Source organism: Gobius niger (assembly GCF_951799975.1).
Source record: "Gobius niger genome assembly, chromosome: 23".
In the NCBI taxonomy this organism is placed as follows: Eukaryota; Metazoa; Chordata; class Actinopteri; order Gobiiformes; family Gobiidae; genus Gobius; species Gobius niger.
In genome coordinates this window covers 10,448,389-10,468,984 of record NC_136874.1, presented here as the reverse complement: position 1 = coordinate 10,468,984, position 20,596 = coordinate 10,448,389, and the positions used below count along the sequence as shown (strand labels likewise).

Below are 20,596 nucleotides of genomic sequence, written 5' to 3'. Positions count from 1 at the left end.
AGCTAAGTATAAGGGGTTAAAAGAGGGCTGAGAATACTTTCTGGACATACTGTACACAGCAGAATTGATTGTAATGGTAGGTTTTTCATTGCTTGGTTGGAGTGCTCAGTAAATGCTATCCGGATTCTAAAAGCAGCCTCTACCAGCTCCAGGAATGGCCTATAATGCAGAGCTTAATGCGCTGTGAGTGAAACCTTTTGTCGCGCGGAAATGTCAAAATGTGTTTCTCACTGTAGAATCGGCGGGTAACTTCGGCACAGCGGTGCAAAGCGCTTTTCCCAGAGACGGGTCATCGCGGACGCTCTTTAAGGAGGCGGGAGGCAGTGGAGAATTCGGCTTAGCCTGCGTGTTATACTAATGGAAGAGCGCCACTGTGAGCTTATACACACATATGTTCTGAATGACAGCCATGTTTTTTTTAAAATGTCAACAGGAAAGTCGTTTTACTCAGCATGTTAGGAAATTGTACGCTTTTTTGTTGCTATTCTTTGATCATAAAGGGATAAATGACAATGTATGTTTGCTGTACATGATAAAGTGATAAAGGACCTAAGCAAACAGTACAGTGTCAAACCAAATCAATCTTTTCAGTCATGATTTAGTGATGTGTGTAAGTTCAGAGGTTTTCTTGTTTACCAGGAGAACGGGGGAAAACACGAGGTACGCTCAAAACAAAAGTATTTCATGGATTAGCTTGATCCGATCAGCGACAAATGCTGCTCCAAAAGTGCGTCCTCCCCCAAGCGATTCCAGATTGATATCAGTGCTAATGTTTTTGGCGTTGTAATATCAATCTGGCTCTTTAGACAGCATTTAGTCCAACTTAGCTCTGCTTTATACCCGTTTAAAGTGCGTATGACAGGTTGTTTAGAAGGATGACATCAGTTGTAAGTTCATCAGTTACATAATTATCATTTTATTTCAGTGGAGAAGCAAAATATTGGGCAGAAAATTTGAATTTTTAAGCGGCTGACAGGAAGTGACATTTCCCATTGACCTAACATGGTTGGCATGGCAACAGTTTAAAATTGTTTGCCTTCTTCTATGACACTTCCTGTCGGTGTCCAATAAGGATGTGAAACTATAAACATCACAAAAACGGCCAAGCTTAAGAAAACTGGGTACAATCTTTAGCAAAATCTAAAATATAATTGTTTTAAAAACCTTCAAGAAGTTTGGAACTTTTTGTTTTCCTCAGTCTGTTAACCTTTAAAAGAAACTGCGGGTCGAAGTCAGAGAAACTACATTAGAAACAGACAAACTAGACCCTGTTCTGGACACAACACAAAAGGTACAGCATCAATACAAACCACTTGAGCTCATTGACAGCCCCAAGTGACGAAGCTTTTGCTGTCTGAGTCACAGTAATGAGGTCTTTGGGATTCTCAAAATAAGGCAGAAATGTAACAAACAGGTACATAAAGTAGTGTTAGATAAGTGAAAAAAAGAGAGCAGTGGAAGGAGTAGTAGTAGTGGTAGTTGTAGAAAAAGTCATAATAGTTAACCTGAACATTGTAGACCCTCCTCCACCACATCTTCCACTCGTTCAAAACCACATCGTCTTCAGCTTCGCTCGCCCAAAGCAAGTGACTGCGACTGACAACAATTACACCCTGTGTGCGTGAATATCTCCAGATGCCCACTGTCAGAATGCAGTCTGGAGGATGACCAACGGGAGGGACTCCGGTTTGTTGAAAGAAAATGGGATATTGGGAGTAAATTTTGTGAGCAGAGGCAAACATGGAATGATGAGCGCACGTTTTATCTACTTGAACCTCATCGCCACGGCATATATTGTTGTGCGTGTGTGCGTGTTTCTAATTGGCCACGGAAGACTATCTCGGCTTTGCATACAGTACGCTCTTGTTTTGCGCCTGGCAGTGTGGGCGCAGGGGTCGCAGCCTGTTCCCTTCCCCAACAGGCTTTCCTTTTTAACACCCACCGCTCTCGCATTCGTCTGCCAGGAGACGGGGAGCCAATCAGGGGGCCGGATGCTGCCCCGTCAGCATTCCTGCCATACCAAGTCGCGCGGGGACGGCACGAAGCAGACAGGGGAGCGCGGCAGAGGGCATCCAGGGGCCAATCTGGTTAGGCCGAGACGTGAGTGGGATGGGGATGCGCCACAGGTGAAAAATAGGGGCCGGTTTATTGGCTGGGAGGCGGCGGTTATACCAATGGAAAAACTGGCATCTAATATGAGAGGAGCGATGCTTTCCAAAGTCGGCAAGATAAAAAAAAACAAGCTTATACAAACCGCATTCAATATTGTTTTTTTATTAGGAAGTTTTGCTAATGCGACCGCCATTACATTCATAGGGTTGCCATGGATTCCAGCTCTTCGCAAAACAGATGCTTTCTTTCAATAAGTCAAATTGGGTCAAAACAACAGAATCATTTATTTATTACTGAACGTTAAGATACTGCAGGGAAAAATGTATCATGAGGTTTCTTTAATTTCATATTTCTATGTGGAAATGAGACATTTTAGGGGTAAAATTGGCCAGAACTGCCTGGTTTGCAAGGTTTAAGTTAAAGGGATATTTCAGGATTTTTGACATAGGGCCTCATTTCCTAGTTATCCAGTGTTGTTGATTTCTGGAGATATTTTTATTTTGCAATTCATGCAGTTCTTATATTTGAAGAGCTTAGTGGTGCTAGGCTAGCGCATTTCTATGGTATCAGCTAGCCTGCATTAAAAACAGTCTGACCCGCTCCACAGTGCACCTGAGGCAAATCACTTATAACACCAGACCAACCATATAAATGCCTGTGTCGATAGAATAATTTTTGGAATAAAACTGACCTTGTATTACATGAATTACCGCATTTTGAGGGACAATTTTCTAGCAGATCCCTCCGCCGCTGCGTAGCTTATACAACCACAACGCTGATGCTGCTCAAATATAACTGCAAAACAGTTAGAATGATTCTATTAACACAGTTTATATTGTTATATTATAAGTGATTTGCCTCAGGTGCTCTGTGGAGCGGGTCAGGCTGTTTTTAATGCAGGCTAGCTGATACCATAGAAATGCACTAGCCTAGCGCCACTAAGCTCTTCAAATATAAGAACTGCATGAATTTAAGAAAAAAATATCTCCAGAAATCAACACCACTCTGGATAACTAGGAAATGAGGCCCTGTGTCAAAAATCCGGAAATATCCCTTTAAGATGTTTGGGACCACTTGTTCAGTCTTTAGGAAGTTTTGCTAATGCGACGGCCATTACTTTCATAGGGTTGCCATGGATTCCAGCTCTTCGCAAAACAGATGCTTTCTTTCAACAAGTCAAATTGGGTCAAAACAACAGAATCATTTATTTATTACTGAACGTTAAGATACTGCAGGGAAAAATGTATCATGAGGTTTCTTTAATTTCATATTTCTATGTGGAAATGAGACATTTTAGGGGTAAAATTGGCCAGAGCTGCTTGGTTTGCAAGGTTTAAGATGTTAAAGGGATATTTCAGGATTTTTGACATAGGGCTTCATTTCCTAGTTATCCAGTGTTGTTGATTTCTGGAGATATTTTTATATTGTAGTTCATGCAGTTCTTATATTTGAAGAGCTTTCTATGGTATCAGCTAGCCTGCATTAAAAACAGTCTGACCCGCTCCACAGAGCACCTGAGGCAAATCACTTATAACACCAGACTAACCATATAAATGCCTGTGTCGATAGAATAATTTTTGGAATAAAACTGACCTTGTATTACATGAATTATCGCATTTTGAGGGACTATTTTCTAGCAGATCCCTCCGCCGCTGCGTAGCTTACAACCACAACGCTGATGCTGCTCAAAAATAACTGCAAAACAGTTAGAATGATTCTATTAACACAGACACAGTTTATGTTGTTATATTATAAGTGATTTGACCTCAGGTGCCCTGTGGAGTGGGTCAGACTGTTTTTAAAGCAGGCTAGCTGATACCATAGAAATGCACTAGCCTAGCGCCACTAAGCACTTCAAATATAAGAACTGCATGAATTTAAGAAAAAAATATCTCCAGAAATCAACAACACTCTGGATAACTAGGAAATGAGGCCCTGTGTCAAAAATCCTGAAATATCCCTTTAAGATGTTTGGGACCACTTGTTCAGTCTTTCAGTAAAGTAACTGCACAGAAAAAAATCTGTACAATTCTGTGCAAAATGGACAGCCTCTATGGAAGCTTCAGAATAGATTTCTCTAAGAGGACTTCCCCCAAGATTATGGTTATGTCACATCCTGGCTGTTGCATTCATGAGGCTGTCTCTCAATTTGCACCGTTACAAAGCACTAATGCCCAATGAAAAGCAGCTTGGCCTTGTTGTCCGGGCAGACTCTGCTGCTCGGTATAATAGCCCTTCGTGAATACAATGATGTCATAACCATGCATCCACTTACCATTAACTTACATCAGACTTGACCCTCAGAATAAAATGACAGATGCACACAGGAACAACAGTGCTCATGGTCAAGCATGGTGCAGCTCTTTACCTTCCATTGTGCCAGCAGGTTCCTCGCCACCTCCGGCTGATCCTGGAGTCTCTCCTTGTTCGTGGCATCGATGAGGACGTTACAGGTGGTCTCAGCCTCTGTCAGCCAGTTCAGGAACTTTTCCAAATCCAGGTAGAAATTTTGCAACGACTTGAGGGCGGAGCCGAGGGCTGCCTCTCTGTCCCCCAGTCTAGAAGCAACAAAGTTCAGGGATGTGAAGAAAACTATTTTGAATTCTTTTCGCTGTAAGTATGTGTTTTGCGACAGGATTCGTACCGCTTGCCGATGTGGGTCCAGGCGGCATTCATGTCGTCGTTCATCTGTCTGACTAAATGCGTGTCGTCGTCGGCGTAGACGGTGAGGAGTTTGTTGGCCAAGGCGTTGGTTTGCTCCACTGGGACCTGCCACTGCTGGAGCTCTTTGGCCAACATCTAACAAACACACATTGGAAGTATTTGAAGCAATTGCAGACAGCTTGCTAAGTAATCACTGTTAAAGTAAATCTGGCTGAGCTAGCTAGTAATAATCCTACGACTGGTTACAAATCAAAAAAAGTTTCATAGTGGGAGCTTTTGCTAAGTGTTACCAAAAAGTGAAAAGAAATTGTAATTATCTCAAATGAATTGGTGCTTGTTTTGTTATAATTAAGAGCCATCTGTTCTCTCAAAACATAATATGCTAAAAAATACTGTCTGCAGAATGGTACCGAGAGATTTCATTTAGAGACAGTGACAATTCGTTTGAAGAAGTGCACAATATTGTGATTAATTGATAACGTTCTATTCCCAGTCAGTCCGTGGTTTGCATTTTTTCTTAAGACGCCAACTTTGTGCCAGTTTATTTTTAGACTGTGGGGGAAGAGAGCTGGAATATGTCGCGCCACCAGATAATAAAAGCAGATTTTTATTGAGTTATGGGCAGACACCAGCAGCACCATAAATCTCCACTCTTCCCGTATTGTGTTCGGCCTATATGGTGGGATAAAGAATGGAAAAAAAAGTGTATATTCTTTTGCAGAAATTGCACTTTCACAAACTCTTGGAACCAAAAATCAATACAAGACAACTTTATTTGGCGAAACACTGGGACTTGGAGGTACCTTGAGCTCTGCGTTCTGCCTCTTGACATCATCCACGGTGTATGTGATCTCCTGCCAGGCCTCCAGCCGGTCCCGGGCCAGCCTGATGACCTGGTCCGCGTCCCGTTTGGAGTCCAGCCAATCAGAGGAGTCCTGCAGCATGTTGTGGAGCTGCTTCACGCGCTCCGACACTTTGGTCTGAGAGTCCTCCCAATGCGCCTGCAGCCTATCAACTACCAACAAGCAACTTTTGAGTCCAACAGAAGTCTGGAAAAAGTGCTATATAAGACTAGTGCATTAGTATCGCTCGTTATTGAATTGAACCTGGTGTCCTTATTAAGGCGAGACACGGCAGGGGAAAACAGATTTTAAAGGCGCTTTTACAAAACTTTACAAAACTTCCCCATTCAAGGCCAAGTCACGGAGCTGAACCAGATGAGGACTGAGGCTGTGTGACTATGTTTATAATCAGAAGGACCATGCAAATAACTGCACACACATCCCCTAGTCCCTAACCACGCCCCAATCCTTCGGCGTCTGTGTTCATGACCTTTTCTCAACTCCCCAACTCGCCCTCCAGTCGACAGACGATGTGCCCCTACCCAAGACTACCCCAACGAGTTGCCTTGTGTATGAAATTCGAGGTATAAAAGTTGCCTTGCCTGTAGGACACTTTTTCTCAAAATGAGGCTTTCCTTACACTCTTGCAACAACATCTCCACTTCAGTTGCCCCGACAGACTCCAAACCTTCCAGTTTTGTACTTAAAGGGACAGTAGTTGCAGTACAGTTACGGTACAGTAGTTTGTTTATCTGCTACACATGGAATTCACAAAGGAGCTTTCTACAAATCAGATATGGCAACGTTTGGAGGACGACCCCATGATTTTGAAGAGGTTTTTAAAGCAGGCTACTAGTTACCATAGACATGCACTAGCCTAGCACCACTAAACTCTTCAATTATAAGGACTGCATGAACTAAAAATAAAGATTTTCAGAAATCAACAACATTCTGGATTACGATATTTGGAAGGTTTTTTTCGTTAAGCTTTGAGCTGATTCTTTTGACTCATACATGGCTTATCAAAAATCCCCACTGAAACATCTTTGTAACAAATATCTAGACAAAATAAAACAACATCAATTTAAACCTGACTCTATCCATTATATAGATTTTGGCGCTAACAATGTGACAAATCTTGCCTATTTTTATTCATAAAATGCCTTAAATATAATATGAATATTTTCTCATATTTTCTTATATCTGTCACCATGTCTCGCCTTAAAACAATCCCAATGTAAATTTCTGATGCTCATTTGTCTTCACGACGTCACCGTTAGTTGACCATGGCGCCTTCATGTATAAATCAGTATCATAAGACCTGCCTGCTTTGACAGGTAAAGCGTTGTGTGGGCGTCCTCGCTTCGACACAAATCATATGTTGTCATTTGAATCTCGCATATATTTTGCCGCGGTGAAATGGTGATTGAATTTCCCTCCGCAGACGCAGCCGCCGTGCACTTACTGCGCTCCGTGATGGCGTTGCGGGTGTCTTGGTTGCTCGTTTTGTTTTTCAAGTTCTGGGCGGCGGTGACCTGCTTTTCCAACAGGGGCCGCCGCTGGTCTAACTCCTGGAGGGCGCCCTGGGGAAAAAAGGCGAAACAGCGGGAGCTCAGACTCTTGATCTTGGTTTAATTAATAGTTTGACTCTTTTTTTTTTTTTCTTACCTTGAGCGTGCCTATGTGCTCATTGATGTCGTCCAGGTCTCCCACCACCACTTTCTGATTCTGCACCATGTTGTCCAGCATGGTCAGCCAGTCAGTCAGCTCCGCCCACGACTTGTTGAACTGGGCCAGCGCTGCCGATTCAGCCTGGGCGCTCATCAAAAGGTTTTCATCTGGAACGCAGGCAAACGCATGGTGAGAGTTTCAATTTGATTTCTTTTTCTGGGGCAGGGATAAGTCATGTAAACGTACTGGTTTTTCTGGATGCAAGAAGGGCCATCCTCTCTTTATGCTGCCGCAGGAGCTCCATTATGATCATCCAGTCGTCTTTCAGCTTGTCAAACTTCACCTGCCACCAACAAAGAATCCAAAAGGTTTTCGCTTGAATCCTGAAGTAAGGCAATGCTTTTCTGCTTTTGATCCTTTTAAAGACACATTTGCAGAGATGTTTATTGTTTACATGAAGACGCCAAATGAAAGCGATTGAATTCTTTTTGTGTGTCACAGGGATACAACAAAAAGGTCTATTCATATATTTATTTGCTGTCAAGAAGAACAGCATGCACACCGTTTCAGGGACATGAAATCAATGAATTGCCATAACGAAGATAATAATTGCTTACACTTGTATTGTAAGTGTAATCATTAAAGTTTGGCAGGTTTCTCAAAGGCATGATTCGTCACCTACACACTCGGTGGTGGTAAGCAACTATTATAGCCACAGCTGCCCTGGGAGACTGTGGGGAGCGACACAACAACAGGCTGCACCAGAGAGAGCCAGGCTGCCAACAGTCTGATAATAAGATGTTTCTATTTTTAAAGCAGTACCTAGTAAATCATGCCCCTAGAGGCCACAAGCGCCACTGCAGGTGTCGTAGCATGTTATGTTTCTTTTTACTCATTAATTGTCCGTGAGAGTAAACACTACGCTGACCGAAGAGACAGAGAGCAGGATATTGTACATCCAATTACTCAATGGAAAACATATTTTTTTCAATCAAACTTGGCTGTAAATACTGTTTCAGTGGCGCAAGCCTGCAGTTAGCTTTGCCCGTTAGCCTGCTAGCTTCTTCTTCGTGATTCCATTAGTGTGTATTGGGGCCTCCAACCCGGTGCAGGCAAAGTTGCAATAGTGTTTTTCTGGCCAGAGACACCAGGGAGAGATGAAAGACCCCCCAATCATCCCATTAACACTTGTATCACCCCCAGAGGGACTATGGAAAGGATTTATTAAGGTAAACACGTTACTTAGTACTGCTTTAAGGCATTTTCAAATGATTCTAGCCATTACTCTTTTCTGCTATTTCAACGTTCACCATTCAATCCAAAATTACTGCATAACGTCTTAACCCCCGCCCCCGCCTTAACCAAGTAAGGTTCCACAGCCTATAGGCCTCACTAGCAAAGACCTACAAAACTCATCTTAATGGATCTTTTTGTCAGTTTTTTCAAGAAGCTGTTCGATTTGGGCAAAGCCAAACTGGAGAAAATGTGCTTAGTTCAGGAGGAGGCTAAGGGGTTAACTTTACTTACTTCATTTCATTTGGCAAACATTTCCACCTGACAAACCCACCATCAACAATTGAAAACACTGGATTGCTCCGTCACCTTGTCGGCCCGGCCGGGAGGGATATCCTTAAAGAGCTGCTCGCCTCTTTCCAAAACAAACTCCACTTCTGGCTGCCGGGCTTGCACTTCCTCAATCAACTTTGGGCACACAAACACAACACGAGAAAATGCTCGGTGAATCGCTAATTTCAAGAGGAAGCAGAGTGTGTGTATTGAACGCTGAGACAGGCTGTAGTGGTGGTTAGTTGGTGGTGGTGGTGGTTACCCTTGGGGGGGGCTCCTCTGGGCTCTGCTCCAGTTTGCCTCTGGTGCTGGCGGCCCATGCAGACAGGTCGTCCAGCTGAGCCTGCAGCCTCTCCAGCTCCTTCAGCAAACCCTCGATCTCCAGCTGACGTTCGGGGAGGGCTTTGGACACCTGCGGACAACCCCAGTCAGAAAAATATTCAACCCCGTGACTGTAAGTAGCAGTGGGGCTTTTTACACACATTACATTAACAGCAAAGCACTGTTCAAATGCAAAAAAAACACCACGGACAGACTTGCTATAGGCTCAGACCTGCGCCCAGCGGTTGTTGATGATCCTTATGTCCTTTTGCTTGTCGGCAGGGAGCTGTTTATGCCTCGCGTTTATGTCCTCCACGGTTGCGCTCTTAGCGGGGAGCTCCTCCACTCGAGCCTGGTGCACACAAAACAAACAGGCACGAGCTCTCATAATGGCTGGATTTAATAAGGAGTAATCACCGCCTGGAGAAGTAGGACACGAGCTCGTTCAGCGAAATTAAATAAGTTCACTCATACAAACACACTAAAGAATCAGGAGCTGGGTTGCAGAAGGAACTATATATATCACATCCACGAAATCTATTCCTACAAACTGTGGCTGAAATGGTCGACAGAGATCTTCACAAAGAGAATAGATTAGAACTGAGAGAGTGGAGCGTTACCTGCACTTTGCCCAGCGTGTCCCGGATGTGCTGCGGCTCGGGGGGGTCCAGGGGGATGGCCAGCACACCCTCGGCCTGGTCCAGCCAGCCCAGCATGGAGCTCATGTCCTGCTGAAGCCCCGCCGCCGCCGTCCGGGCCTCCGCTGACCTGGAGGAGGAGGACGACGAAAAGACAAATGAAACCGTGACACCACAACGTCTTTAAAGTGTGTGAGAAAAGCATTATGAGAATGAGAGTGAGAGTGAGAATGAGAATGAGGAAACTTTATTTGCAGCCTTATAGATCTAGCAGTACGTTTAGAGGGTCTGCAGGTGATGTCACAGACGGCAAATGCTTTAACTTTGTGTTTTTCTAATGAGAATGGACCGCAGGAAGAGTCATCTTTACTTTTTGGTAAAGACTAATGGGGATCCTTTAATAAATTAATAAATAAATGACTTAATTCTAGAGTGTGTATTCATTTTTGTGACTCTCGTCATAATGTCGAGTGATGTATTTTAGAATGACTATGACGTATGTGCATACCCTCCAAGTAAAAGTGCACAGCTACACATGTAACACATAATTTGTACACACTATTTAGTTATTTTTTTTGACCTACCTCAGTGATTCACTGTTTGCTCGGAGGCTGCATGATTACAGTGATTAAAAAAATGAACATTATTACGTCAAAAAGATCAAGGGACAATGGCAACACAGGATCAGCCAAAGCAACGTTTACTGTAAGTATCAGTTAGCTGAACAGTAGTTTGGATACATGGGACAACTGCCCACCAAATACTACTCTTAACTGTCAGGACTACTGCTGCTACAACTAGTACTATTGTATTATGCACTTCAGATGGAAAAAACAGCTACTTTTTTAAACAAGGTTAACAGCTAAAATTCTTCTAAGATTGTGCAATCCAACTTACTCAATAGAGATCAAACTACAGCCATCATTTCTCCATAACATTGCATCAGCCCAAAGCCCTAACTCCAGCATGCGTTGCGTATAGAAAGGCGAGCCTCACACACCTCCTCTTGCGCTCGTTCAGCTGCTGGCACACACAGGCCCAGCGCGTGTTGAGCACTTTGAGCTGGCCTCTGATCTGCAGGCTGTCCTCGGGGGCGCTGGAGGAGCTGATGTCCTCCCCGGCCGAGTTCACCCTGCCCAGCACGGCCTCCTGCGGGGGGATGGCCTCGGTCAGGTCCTGGGGAAGGAATGCGGGGATGCAAAAATCGTCAAAAGGGGTTCATTTCGTACAAAAAACGTGAAGCGATAAAATCAAGAGTTGTGCGCTTTGGGACTGGAGAGTGCAAGACTAAATAATGTAAGATTACTCAGGCAAACTCAGTGGGGCAGCCGCAATAAACAAGGGAAAAGCAAAATCCACCTTTCTTTAAATTAGCATTCTTATTTCCCTTGATTATTTTTTCATCTCGGTGCAGGATTTGTGCACAGTCTCCAACACCGCACCTCATGTTACAGCACAACACAATCCGCGCATCATTCTTCCACGGAGCTCTGCGTCGTAGGTAATGAGCCCATATTGCACGCGAGTGTGCGGCACATCCCTCTCCGCGGGCCTGTGTGTTGGCGGGGGATTAGCACTGGGCGCGGTTCAGGTAGCAGCTTGTTATTTGAGGAAACAGATGGTCCTGTGTCTCTCCTGTTGTATCGGCACATACACCGCCCTCTCCCCCTCTCTCCCCCCTCTCCTCTCGTCCAGCCCGTGAGTGGCACTTGGTCGGCACACTCTTGTCTGCCAGGTGGACGCCGAGAGCTGATCACAGCGGCCCAAAGTGGCGTGGGCACGTCTGATGATGCAAAGATATGCGCGCACACGGCAGGCGCAGGGGTGAAGAAGAGCATCTGTCAACAACACCTATTCAAACGGAGAAAACTTGGCTATCTTTGTGCGGCCGTGAATTCATTCTGTGGCATTGTTTTCGCTATAAATGTCAGATAATATGAGATCATGTTATTATGTAAGGCCTGCAGAAAGGGACACTACTCTCGCCGCGCTGTCAGACGGCTCCCCTCCTTCTGACAACTGCCATCTGTGTCAGTGACTAAAGCGGCGCGCACACTTCACACTCTGCAAACACCAGAAGTTGCTGTTGACTAATCTTGACTAAAGTGTCAAAAAAAGTCGCCATACCGCTCGTCATCTTCCGCTTCTTACACTTTGGGAGACTAGTGCAACAGCCCTGTTCCGGTAGTCATCTGTACTTGGGAGAAATGGGTTTAATTCTGCGGTATACGGACTTAAAGCTGCATTATGCAACTTTGTATGTGATTTTTTTTTTAGATTGTGTATATGTGACCAAGCGGCTGTGTGAGTGGTCAGCATGGCTCCTTAACTTTCCATCATGGTGGTCTCTGCAACACTCCAGGATCAATTGTTTTGTAGGTTTTCTGGTATACGCAGTGAAAACCTTCCAAACAATTGATCCTGGAGTGTCTTAGCGATATCTGTGATGGAAAGTAAAGGCGCCATGCTGATCACTCACACAGCCGCTTGGTCACTACAAGATCAAATACACACAAATATCAACTTTTTTTTCCACATAAAAAGTTGCATAATGCAGCTTTAACATTTGGCTCTGAAAAGGTACTGCTTTGAACTATCAATGTTTATCTGATACACACTACCATAAAAACAACAATAACATACTAATACAAGCTACACAGGTGATATCCTTGTTCTAACTTTATGGTCGCTACGCACAATGGGTCAGGCTGTTGTTTTCCCAAACATGCCAATTCTTTCCTTCTTTTGTTTTTGTTATGCAACGCGAAGTTACGTCACGTCACGATTTGTCATAGCGTTGCTCACATCTCCTTTATGTAACAGACAGTATCCAGAAGCGCGTTTGGAGAATATAGTAGGGACAACAAAGTGCTGACGGGGCCCGATCTAAAGTTGCTCCGCTTTAGGGCACTTCAGCTGCATGAGTGGACCGTGAAGCCCGAGCGTGAATCACACGGACTATATTTGGGACGGGACATTTTTACAGTTCTGTTCGACGTCAAGGAAGATAGATATACAGAGCTGGACATGTTTCCGAGCGAGAGATAATACGAGACAATCTGAGTTTTTATTCATGTTGGTGTATCTATGTGTTGCACCTGACTTCTTACTTATTGATGACCCCTCTGGAATGCACAGAGTTTGAAAGCTGCTGCCATTAAAAAGTTGAAACCTTTCTGCAGCATAGATAATCACAATTCAATGCAAAATCCACAGGAAACCGTCTTCCTCCCCAACTGTAGAAAGAGACGTCTTTGTCTAAAAGTCGGCGGAGAGAGCAGAGTGAGGGAGCCTTTACCCTGAGGTGTTGCCTGTGCGTCGCCGGATCAGTCTCTGCCAGTTTGAGCGCGCCCTCAGCCTGGTTCAGCCAGTCCTCCAGCGCCTTCTGGTCTGCCACAAACTTCTGCCACTTGGAGCTGCAGTCCTGCCAGCGCCTGTGCACAGAGACACAGTTAGTCACAGGGGGGAGAGGGAGGACTATGGCGAGCCCCGCGAGGATTTACAAAAACACAGAGCATAAAAGTCTTAGTTTAGACGTTCAAAGGCAGGAAAAGTGATCTATTATGATGCTACTTCAATGGCGTAGGTCTATATAATTTTCTTGGTTGTGTCACATAAAACTGATACTGATGAATGGAACATGTTCAGTATCAGAGTTAGCTATGCACTATTACTGAACCCAAACTTTACCCAAAAACCACATCTCACTTGAGCCTGTCTTGGTACAGCTTGTTGAGCTTCTCCCAGTTGGTGCTGAGCAGACCGGCTGTCTCCTGCACCCTCTGCCCCTCCATTGGCCTCGCCCCTTGGACCATCTCCTCCTTCCTGGCCAGGGCTCCCTCCACTGGGCCTTGCAGCTTGTCTATGCTCGCCTTCACCTCCTGCGAAAAAAAAAAACCCAGCACTGATGTAAACTTCTATTTAGCGCAGATGGAAATGTATCGGTGGTGCTGGCTGACCGTAAGGCACTGCTCTTGCTGGGGAAGGTTGTAATACGCCGCGGGCCAGTATTCAGGAGAGTTCAGCTTGAAGTCGGTCTCTGACACCAGGCGTAATAGTGCCTGGAGCTCCGACAGGTACTCCTGTTCACGCAGAGGGCACACACACACCCACCCACGCACACACACACATACAGGCACATGAGAAAGGTCAATGGTGTGACATATAAAGCTGACTTACTAAGGATCAATGTGGAATTTCATTTATGGTGTCATTTTGGAACAGCAGTTAAATTAAAGGCCAAATTATTTAGTGCTGTCGAGTAGAATGTCTTACAAATGATTCTGAACTGGTGGGTCAGGGCCCAAAATTTGATTGCAGAACCAAATTCCAACCAGAACCAAAGGTCGTGGGGTCAAATTTGATTTTGAACGTGTCACAAATGAAATCCCATGTCAAAAGAGGGTGGGCACTTCCACTTCTGTAAGAAAAATCCCCATCAACTATACAAAGAAATGTTTAAAGCAGTACTAAGTATCTCATTCCCCTAGAGGCCGTATGCGCCACTGCAGGTGTTGTAGCATGTTGCGTTTTTTACACATAAAGTCCGTTAGAGTAAATTCTACGTTGACAGAAAAGATTGTCCATCCAACTACACTATGAAGATATTTTTTAACACTCTAACATGGCTCTAAATACTGTTTAAGTGGTGCTAGCCCGCAGTTAGCTTTCCCCGTTAGCCTGTTAGCTTCTTCTTCGTTATTCCATTAGTGTGTGTTGGTGACTCCGACCCGGTCCAGGAAAGCTGCAAGTGTGGTTTTCTGGCCAGAGACACCAGGGGGAGATGAAAGACCCCCCAGAGGGACTACGGAAAGGATTTATTAAAGTAAACAAGCTACTTAGTACTGCTTTAAATGACAGAGGGTGATCTGAAACCTGTAAACTAGCTTAATTATAATTTTTCTTTGATTCTAATAAGTGTATGAAAAAATGAGTGGGATTTTTCTCTTAGGGTAAAGACTATGCTAGCACGTGTACAGGGAGGATAGAGGGTTGGATGTCCCAAAAGGATGAAGTTTCACTGACCCAGTACTAAATCAGTGCAACCTCATATAAAACTAAACTATTCATATATTTACAGCCAAGTATACAAGAGCTACACTGAAGTATTCAGCGATTCAGTCAGACCCTCCAGGATGGCACTGATGTAAACAAGATAGCATTGTCTTGTAATACCACTGACTGTAGAATGACCTATAATACAATTGCTTTGTTTACTGTGAGACATAACCGCAATTCATTTGAATGGTGCTTATAGGCCGTGCACACACTCGAGCAGTCCGATAAAAGCTAGTGCCATCAACATGCTATTATAGGTTATTAAACAAAGGTACTGTGGAGGAAGATATATGGATAAAGCCTGGAAACAAATATATGCAGCAGTGCAACACGGCGGTTCAATATGTCAGTGTCATCTTATACTTTGAAAAGCTCTCCATGAACCTCCAACACACTTTTACCTTATTCCACATTTTGTTCAACCGTTATAATTTAAAAACTATACAGATGTTATTCATTTACAGATTGTCATTTAATCCGACATCAAAGTGCACAATCCTGGCCGGACTGACTCCGCATAACATTTATTTATTCACTGTCAAATTCAATTAGACCTGCCCGCACGGCCGACATATTGGCACTAATGCGGTGGGTAAACAGTATGTGACTCGAGCCGTGGTCCAGACGATGAGAGCGAGAGCTCCACTAACACGCGCTTGACATCCCATAATTAACATGGGGGCCGGCCAATTCAAAACAATCGCGGTCAGTTGAGCGCGTGGCCGGCGTAAGCGTGGGAAATAAGATTGAGCTATGGGGTCGCCCGGTCAGCGATAACATTCAGTCTAAACTTGGAAGGCTTTTTGTGCGGCCCGTTCATTATGCGGCTGCTGGCAGGACTTGAGAGCCTTATTATGGCTCTAATAAAAGGAGAGGGTGTCGGCGCTTTCATAGGGAGAGCTCGCTTTTAATAGATTTAACATTTGATTCGGCGGCTGTAACGGGGCGAGCACTCTCATCGTCTGACATTCTGACAGGAGTGGACGGAATACACATCTGGACTGCAGTTATGTCATGTGGCGATGCATTAAACACATAAGGATGCACCAGGACTTTTCAGAATTCAGGAAAAGAAAGCAGATTTTACATTTTATTTGTGTTTGTAGTTTATTGGGTATGATAATAAAACCGTCCCCTGGCCACGTTTATGGAAAAATGTAAATTGATTGATAAGACACTGATTTCCTTTGACTGCACACATTTGTCAAAAACTGGACTCTGTCAAAAACTCGAACAAAGTTTATGGTTTGACCTCAGTTCCCAAAACTTGCGCTGTTTTTTTCAGACTATAGACACTTTTCACTCATGGCACGCATTATTCAAAGAGTGAACATTATGAGGTAGATTTAGTTAACAATTTTCAAAACTAACACACCAAAATGTTTTTATGTTGAGATAAAGCCAGTTTTCTAAATATTACTCTTTTAATGATAAGGCATCGCTTTAGATTAAGGTGTGCTCATTAAGTATTAAAGTGATAGTCTAAGTTTGCAAAGTGATGAAAGATGGAGTGAAATTTGAAAGTTAACAATCAAATTCCTCCCCTCTTGGACCAGAAAGCCCTTCTTTGTTTGTAAAATGAGGGGAGCAAGAACAGAATTTTCAAAAGTAAACAATCAAGCTCCTCCCCCACCTCTCCTGATTGGTCATGACTGCCTGGTTCACAGGAAGAGCTGTCTCATTGGTCAACGTGGGAGGATACTAGACTCTGATTAGTTGCTGAGATCAGGGAAGGAGGGACTTTACAAAAAATGACAAATATATATTATAACTTAACGTCAAAAAGCAAGACCAGGTGATCAATCTTGCACATTTTGTAAAATTTGTACTACATTTAGACTTCCAGACTATCACTTTAATAAGCATTGGTAATGATTTTAGAGTTTAATTTAAGGGTTGGCTATGAATATGCGTATTATTAATGGGCTATAGTATGTTAACAGATAAAAGTATAATAAGCAGTGTGTTAATACTTTACAAATATATTATTAATGCTTATTAATACCTTAATAATTCTTAGCGAGCACACGTTAATTTCAAGCGCTACCATAATAATAATAATGCATTCTCAATTGCAAACATACATTCACTCTGTGCACAAATTAATCAAAACTATACTGCACATAATAATTATGCCTCAGTTATGAAGAAAGTGCAGGAGCCCATGCTGATTTCTATGCAGTTGACGTGTAATGTGATTAGCATGTCAGTTTACACTAATTTACTGTTCTTTTCTTATCCCTGAGGGAAAACTCTTCAAAATAATCATAATTACTGTGAAATCTGCCTTTGTCTGACTTGTTTTTGTGCCTGTGCAGTTTCATATAGAACATATTGATTTAACAGCGTAATGATCTTGCTGTGCCGTGCCTTACTCCTGCTCTGTGTGTGCTATTCCACATTCTGATAACAAAGTGCGCCTCTGATGCTAAAGTACAGCGCTTTGTGAACTGAGTCCTAATAAAGAAAACCGTGTTTAGAGAAATGTGTGCAGTGAGTCAGGAACAGTGTCTCATCACTTGAGAAACTCCACATCGACAAAAGGACCTCAGTCGTCACTGCGTCACCCATTTCAAATCATTTACTGCAACCTCCCAGCCCAGATGTGTGCTCAGTCTCCCACAGTACACTTGGTCTCGTACGTACATCTGCCGTCACGGGGAACTGTGGGGGTGAAATGTGATTGGTCGAGAGAGAGGGCATGCAAGAGAAACACCATGACAGAATGTGAGTGGACTCCGCAATGAGATGCAGCAAATCAAAACAAAACGGCAACTTTAGGGAACAATGTTGAGCTCCGTTTATCACTCAGGCTAAAATCAGTCAAGTGCTAAAACTGTAGCTCTTGTTTGGTGCTACTGTTGAAATAAAAGGCTCTATGTTGTTAAGATGCTGCCTTGTGTCAACCAGTGTTAATTTTAGCAACATATTTTAATTTAGTTTTAGTCTTAGTCTTTTGACGAAAATGTAATTCAATTTTAGTCTAGTTTTAGTCGACTAAAATTGCAAGTAAATTTAGTAAATTTAAGACGAATTTAGTCGTTTTTGCATTGATAATATTCATTATAATCATATTTAATCTGGTTCCTCTGCTTTATGAAGCTGCTCCACATGAACAAAGCTCAGAGCTGATCCTTTGGCAGTGAATTTACATGATCTGAGGCTTTTTCAGACGGTCAATAGAAGTTTGGATGATTTTAGTCTCTCCTTTTCATTTTTATTTAGTCTTTAGTCGACTAAAATATCTGGACATTTTAGTCATAGTTTTAGTCTCATAAAAAACGTTTAATTTAGTTTTAGTCCAATTTTAGTCGACGAAATTAACACTGGTGTCAACACAGTGTATCTAATTCTGACTTCTATTATTCATCAATCCCTTTTATGACTTTTATGTTTATTAAGTTTCAAACAAATATAAGTCCTAAGCTTCAACATGCACATTAGCTTTATTTGTAACGTTATAAGATTCTGGATATACAATCTACACTATTTATTCATAGATTGTTATTACTTTCTCCTGTTCACCTATCGGGGCTCAGTAAGTGCCATTTCATTGGACATAAAGGTTAGTTTTGAAGTCAGATCATGCTGCACTCCGTTAGTTCGTAGGGTCTATAGTGAAACTCACACATTGTCTTTTGATGGGTATGAACTTGCCCTCCACCTCAACCCAGCGCGTCCTGAGCTTCAGCTGCCGCGGCTCCACCAGACTGGCCGCCCCGCCCTCACACAGCTGATTGGCTAAAACCTGCACCTCCTTAAGCTCCTCCTTCTTGGCGTCGAACTCTGAGCCAATCTCCTATTGGGGGGGACGAAAACCAACCAAATCAATTCAACCGCGTCGCCGATCGGTCGCCGGTCGTAAGCGCCGGTGAGCTCGTGGTATGCAGAATTAGGAAACGCACACTGCCTTGAGACTTTATTTACAAAAAGTTACAGAGAGGAGTGGAAGAAAAAAAAAAAGAAGCAGAAACGGAAAGGACAGGCAGGACAAACAGGAGAGAGACAGGAGACGGGGGCGAGAATGATTGACAGGCGGGTCTGAGGTGTCCCCCTTAGCGAAATGTCATAGTGATCATCTGCAAATGAAAGAACACATACAGTCAGCGGCAGACGGGACACAGATGGAGCAGAGGAGAGGCAAATCTTTTTGCAAGAGCTAGATCGGGATTCAAACTAGGAGTGTAGTGTTTAGTAGCACCTATAGCACCTTTGATCGGATCACAACAAAAAGTAAATATCAAGCATTGGCTTAAATGACTTGAATTGCGGAAATGTATCTTGTTTTGAGCGGTTTTCACTTATTTAGACACTTTTCCTGATCGGACCAAGTTTACTTTTCTTGTTTGAGGACATTTCAGACCAGTTCTAGGGTAAATCTCGCCTGAAATGAGAAAGTCAAATCGCCAATGAGATAAGACCAATTTTCTTACCCCATTGGCAAAGAAAATGACCTGAAATAAGGACGAAATGTATCGAAACGAGTCAGAAACATCTCAGAACAAGTGAAATAATCTATAACAAATGCCCAAGAACTTCTTAACTAGATAAATTCTTAACTTATACTGATCTAGTTAAATACTTTTTGCAGTGATCTAGATGCATTATTACCTTTCAATGTTTTATCTGCTTTATAACCTCAGCTTTTGTCCTTGAGAAATACAATCGCAAATGCATAAAAGCTCGTCCTATGTGGTCCTTTCAAATCTTAAAAAGGTGTGTTGTTTCGCCCAATTATGTGCAAACCGGACCATTTTCCCGCTGCTCCTTCCACTTTTTACCTGCGGGCTCTTTAATTAGCCACTTCTGTATCATCTATTTGCTCAAACAGACAGGCCGCGCAGCCCGCCTGAGTGAAGAAAGCCCTCACCGGTGCTACTCGTGTTCAGACCATTTGTACAGGTCAATAAGTAGCTGCAATGGGAAATAATACTGTAATTACAGCGCCGTTTCAAAACTCGTTAGTTAGTGATTTATTGATGTTAAATGCTAAGCACAACACGGCTTAATTAGCTTTTCTGCAGCTCCGAGAAGAGCCTAAGAGAACTATTCTTAATAAAAAGCCGCGCTGATCGACTGGGAGGAACGGCTCACGCGCGCTGCTTTATTTTGAAAAGATTTTGAAGAGTGTCTTACAGTGGGTTCAGGAAGCATTCATACTCCTCTGCTTATTATTTGATCATGTTTTAGTTTGAAGAGCTGTGACAACCGAACCCACTGTATCATGAAGGGGAGAATGGAGAGACACATCGGTCAATCATTTGTTCAGTGTGATGTGTTCATGGGTGGCAGAGCGAGGGCTACCTTGACCCGCTCCCCCTCGGGCGGGTCGGGCAGCTGCTCCACGCTGCGCTGGATGTCGTCGAGCCAGGCCAGCAGGTCGTGCGACTTCCTCCGATACTGGTACCACTGGGGGGCGATGGCCAGGGCCTTTCGGTTCCTCAGCACACGCAGGTCCTGCAGGCATAGGAACAGAGCCGTGGGAAGATGTTTTAGTTAGGGGATGCTGAGGGACAAAATTTACCCCCAAAATACTTTTTCTGTGCATAAATCCTATTTATTAACCTCTTAACTCCCGAGAGCATTTTCTCCAGTTCAGCTTTACCCAAATCTTGTAGGTCAGTGTAACACCTCATTTGAAAGACCTACAAAACTAAATTGATCTTTTTCCTCACATCAGATTTTTTTTCATCACTTTTTTTGTTGAGCAGTCGTCTCATTTTT

General features: G+C 43.4%; 1 protein-coding gene across 13 annotated transcripts in view; it reads right to left on the bottom strand.

The window, feature by feature from the left end:
* dmd (dystrophin) overlaps positions 1-20,596 on the bottom strand; it is a 163,261-nt gene that overhangs the window by 54,127 nt on the left and 88,538 nt on the right. For 8 of the 13 annotated variants that reach the window (XR_013794166.1, XM_079581873.1, XM_079581867.1 and 5 more), the window contains 17 exons: positions 20,177-20,329; positions 18,501-18,671; positions 13,774-13,896; positions 13,523-13,695; positions 13,113-13,248; positions 10,815-10,990; positions 10,399-10,425; positions 9,797-9,944; positions 9,409-9,528; positions 9,118-9,267; positions 8,892-8,990; positions 7,536-7,632; positions 7,287-7,456; positions 7,084-7,201; positions 5,580-5,791; positions 4,757-4,911; positions 4,481-4,670 (listed from right to left, as the gene is read on the bottom strand). Coding sequence is in view for 12 of the 13 variants with exons in the window: in XM_079581873.1 (XP_079437999.1) it covers positions 4,481-4,670; positions 4,757-4,911; positions 5,580-5,791; positions 7,084-7,201; positions 7,287-7,456; positions 7,536-7,632; positions 8,892-8,990; positions 9,118-9,267; positions 9,409-9,528; positions 9,797-9,944; positions 10,399-10,425; positions 10,815-10,990; positions 13,113-13,248; positions 13,523-13,695; positions 13,774-13,896; positions 18,501-18,671; positions 20,177-20,329 (2,418 nt within the window). In the remaining variant the exon portion in view is untranslated. The remainder of the gene's footprint in view (positions 1-4,480; positions 4,671-4,756; positions 4,912-5,579; positions 5,792-7,083; positions 7,202-7,286; positions 7,457-7,535; positions 7,633-8,891; positions 8,991-9,117; positions 9,268-9,408; positions 9,529-9,796; positions 9,945-10,398; positions 10,426-10,814; positions 10,991-13,112; positions 13,249-13,522; positions 13,696-13,773; positions 13,897-18,500; positions 18,672-20,176; positions 20,330-20,596) is intronic. The other 5 variants (XM_079581874.1, XM_079581866.1, XM_079581875.1 and 2 more) reach the window with 2 other exon arrangements.